At 38.0% G+C, this 3836-nt stretch overlaps 1 protein-coding gene across 1 annotated transcript; it reads left to right on the top strand.

Moving 5' to 3' along the window:
- The first annotated feature begins 2490 nt into the window (after positions 1 to 2490).
- LOC101299913 (F-box/kelch-repeat protein At3g06240-like) lies at positions 2491 to 3177 on the top strand. Its single transcript, XM_004308969.1, has one exon. It carries the CDS (start codon positions 2491 to 2493, stop codon positions 3175 to 3177), a length of 687 nt encoding a protein of 228 aa, XP_004309017.1.
- The last annotated feature ends 659 nt before the right edge of the window (positions 3178 to 3836 follow it).

The following is a 3836-nucleotide window of genomic DNA, read 5'->3' as shown; positions in this document are numbered from 1 at the left end:
CCGACGACATTATTTCGTCGGCTAAAGTCTTGACTTTAGCCGACGACTTATACGTGTGTCGTCGGCTAAAGTCACCACAGACGAGCTTTTCCCGACGAAATCTTAGCCGACGAAAGGTCGTCGGCTAAGATCTTAGCCGACGAATTAAGCTGACAGGCCGACGAAAAATTTTCGTCGGCTAAAGTGCTTGTCCTGGTAGTGATTGCTACTGCAGAGCGTATGAGGACATTTCGTAAATGGGTTAACAGGGACAAAGGATTCGAAAACATTCCAGGAGTAAATGTTGGAGATAAGTTCCGGCATGGAGCAAAAATGCGTGTTGTTGGCCTTCACGGTGACTATAACAAGGGTATCGATTGGTTGAAAGACACAAAAGGGAACATCATTGCGAAAAGTATCATCGATTCGCACCGTTACAAAAACAAGAGGATATATGCTGATCTCTTGATATACACTAGAGAAGGAGGGAATCTAGATGTCTCAAAGCAGGGAGAAAAGGATCAAGAGGCCAAAGATGAAAATCTTGCGCTGATGAACTGCTTCCCATCAACTCCCGTAAGGGTAATCCGGTATTATGAGATTGGTAGGGAATCATGGTATATCTACGAGGGTCTGTACACCATTGCTGATTACAAGCAACAAAAAGGCGGTCGTGGTTTTCATGAGTTTAAGTTTTTGATGATAAGGATTCCTAGTCAACCTAAACTCAAACTTCCTAAGGTGGTGATGCCAAGATGAAGACATAACACTTCCTAAGATGGTGATGCCAAGATGAAGAGTTGAAGACATGTTGCTAATATAGCTTTTAGGAGGATGTAAGATGAAGTTAGTGTGAAGTACTATCACTACAAATTGTTGTTGTTGCTCAGTGAACTACTTACTTTTAGACTGGGATAAGGGATCATGTATGTTGCTAGTTGTAGTATTATTAGTATAAAGAAGGTAAAACTTAGTTACTAGCTATGTTTTTCAACATATTATCTTGATGCAATAGTTTGATTGTCTTTTCCTAATCTTTTGACCCTTGTATGTTTTTGTGTTAGTACTTCTGAATTTGTGTATCTGAGAATTATACTCTTTCTTGTTATATGCAGGGGAGATATAATAAGCTTTGCATTTCATGTAAGTAAAAATTGTTCAAACCACACTTCATTGTGGAATGAAGAGTGTCTTGTGTGGATGCTTAAGGTGTTTATTGTTTGTCATGATTCTGAACTTTGGTTCACTGTTCAACTGTCACAACTAGACAACAATCATTCTGAAAATAATATTGATACTTCTTCTCTTGGATGTGTTTGTGCATTTTGCTATCCTTTATTGCTTTTTTTAGATGCGTTTGTGCATCATATTTTGTTTAATCGTATTCCGATGTTCTTATATTGCCCTATATATTTTTAGGGTTCTATCTAATGGAAACGCTTCTCATCCTTCCCTTAAAAAAAAAAAGTTTTTGGAACTTTCATCCCTTTATTGGTTTTCTTGGAACTACGAAACAAATGCTGGGCAAATTATACCACAATACTTCACTTCCTCAAAATGAAAGGTTTTGGAAAGGTAACAAAATGATCATCGGTATTTAGTAATACGAAAGATGGGTTCCTTAATTATTCTCACCTTTTGTTTTAGACTACTGTGTTCATGTATACAAAACAAACATGCATCCCTTTTTGTTAACCACTGCCATTGTAATGATAAGAATATATTGGAACCAAACCTCTAGCTATCAACCCTGCATTCTTTAGGAATCCTTTTCTTACTTAGATATGATTCGATTGTTAACCGACCCCACCTCCTTCCTTATTCCAATGGGAAATGTTACACACGGCTTATATATAGCTACATATATAGAATATATCACAAGTTCATCAACCCTTCATTTCTATCTTGTCGAAAGAAAAGAAAAAAAAAACCCTTCATTTCCATAAGCATCAAACAAAACCCTTCATTTCTATTCTTCAAGCTTTTCTGGAAACAAAAAAGATGGAAGCTCGTCCTAAGAAACAAAGGAAGACAGAAGAAGATGGTGGCCAAAACATGGAGCTTCCACCGGAGATCATAGAAGCGATTCTTTCAAGGGTACCAGTGAAGCCCTTGTGCCGGTTCAAGCTTGTATCGAAGTCATGGTAGTCCCTAATCTTCGATCCTGATTTCGTCGCAAAGTACAATAAGGACGTAATCTTCCAAAGACGACGCCTACTGTTTACTCTTACTAATGGCCTGGAGAGAACTTTGACCCAGAAATATCGCCACCTATACTCTTTGGATCTTGACAAGTTTCTCAATGAGAATCATAATGTTGATAGTTTAGTTGCAGCATCCACTGAGCTCGACTTTGTTTACAGTCATCTTCCAAACGGAAGATATAGTTGGTGTCCCGTTGTCCCTTTTTCTTGCCATGGCTTGTTCATGTTGCCGTTACATCGTTGGCGGGCCTGTGACCTCAGTTTTATTCTATCAAACCCTGTTACCGAGCAATCAAAGAAACTACCAATGACACCAATATGGGGAAGACGAAAGGCCTTACAATATTTCTCGTTGTTACGTGGACTTGGATTTGATTACTCGACCAGTGAACACAAGGTGATTGATGGGCAGTACTATAAGGATGACGGAATTGTTTTTAGTGTCTATACATTGCAGACTGATTCTTGGCGAAAGATTGAGTACTTATTTCCCTACAAAGGTAAAGCTTCTGCTTCTGATGGTATTGTGGTACATGGTGCCATTCATTGGTTGTCGAGGAAGCTTGCAGATGGAGAATTGGTGATTATATCTTTCCTTTTAGAAGAGGAGAAGGTTGAAGAAATTGAACTACCGCCCAATGCTACTGGTCTTCGGCTAGGGGCATTCAGAAACTCGTTATGTTTAACATCATTTTCAGATTCAGAAACATATATTGAGTTTTGGGTCATGAAAGAATATGGAGTGAGGGAGTCTTGGACTAAAATAAAAGTCTCCAAACCATATAATAAATTATCACATTCCGGTTTCTGGACAGAAACTCATGATCTGATGGTGTTTGATATGTCATCATTAGTCATGTACAATTTTGAAGATGGAACATCTTGGAATCTACCGATTGGTGATCTTGACGAAGATTGTTTCTTTGGTAGCGTTGGTGTCTATGTGGAGTGCCTACCTTCAAAAGTTGAAACTATGTTTACAATAGGGCGATGAAGTTTGCATAAACGAAGCCGAGGAGGAAGTTTGAAGTTTGTATATGATTTATTTACCAGTACATCCTCAGTGGCATCCACTCAGGTGACTCGGTGAATGTTTGTATATGATTTTACTTTACCACCCTCGAATACTTATTATTTTCTTTTACCATTACATATTTGATTGGTTATGTGACGAAGCTCTTGTGTGTACAAGTCCAGATGTTGTGAACTCATCGAATATGTGTAAGACTGTAAGCTAAGGAATGAAACAGTAAAATGTAACAGTCGAATTGAGTTTGCGTGTTAAAATGATTTGATGTTCTGTTTTAAAAATAGGCAAACACTAGCTTCTTCCATCCTTTCCCTCATTCACTACCACATTACTGTGAAGAAAACGTTCTATAATGTGAACCTTCCCTCAATCAGTTCTAGAACTATATGGTTACCTGCACATATGATCAAGATCAACACTAGTGAAACCGATAAAGCAACAAAATTAGTAGGGGAGAAGTAATAAGCTTTGCATTTCATGCTTTAATGGTTAAAACTTAAAACCACACTTCACTTCCATCAGTGCTATTATCTTCTTACACAAAGACAAGCTTTTCTTTATGATAAAAGAGAGAGAGATCGCTAATTAAACTACTAGCACTGCATATATTACATAGCAGAGTC

Source organism: Fragaria vesca, linkage group LG7 (genome assembly GCF_000184155.1).
Source record: "Fragaria vesca subsp. vesca linkage group LG7, FraVesHawaii_1.0, whole genome shotgun sequence".
Classification (NCBI taxonomy): Eukaryota; Viridiplantae; Streptophyta; class Magnoliopsida; order Rosales; family Rosaceae; genus Fragaria; species Fragaria vesca.
This window is presented reverse-complemented; position numbering and strand designations above follow the sequence as displayed.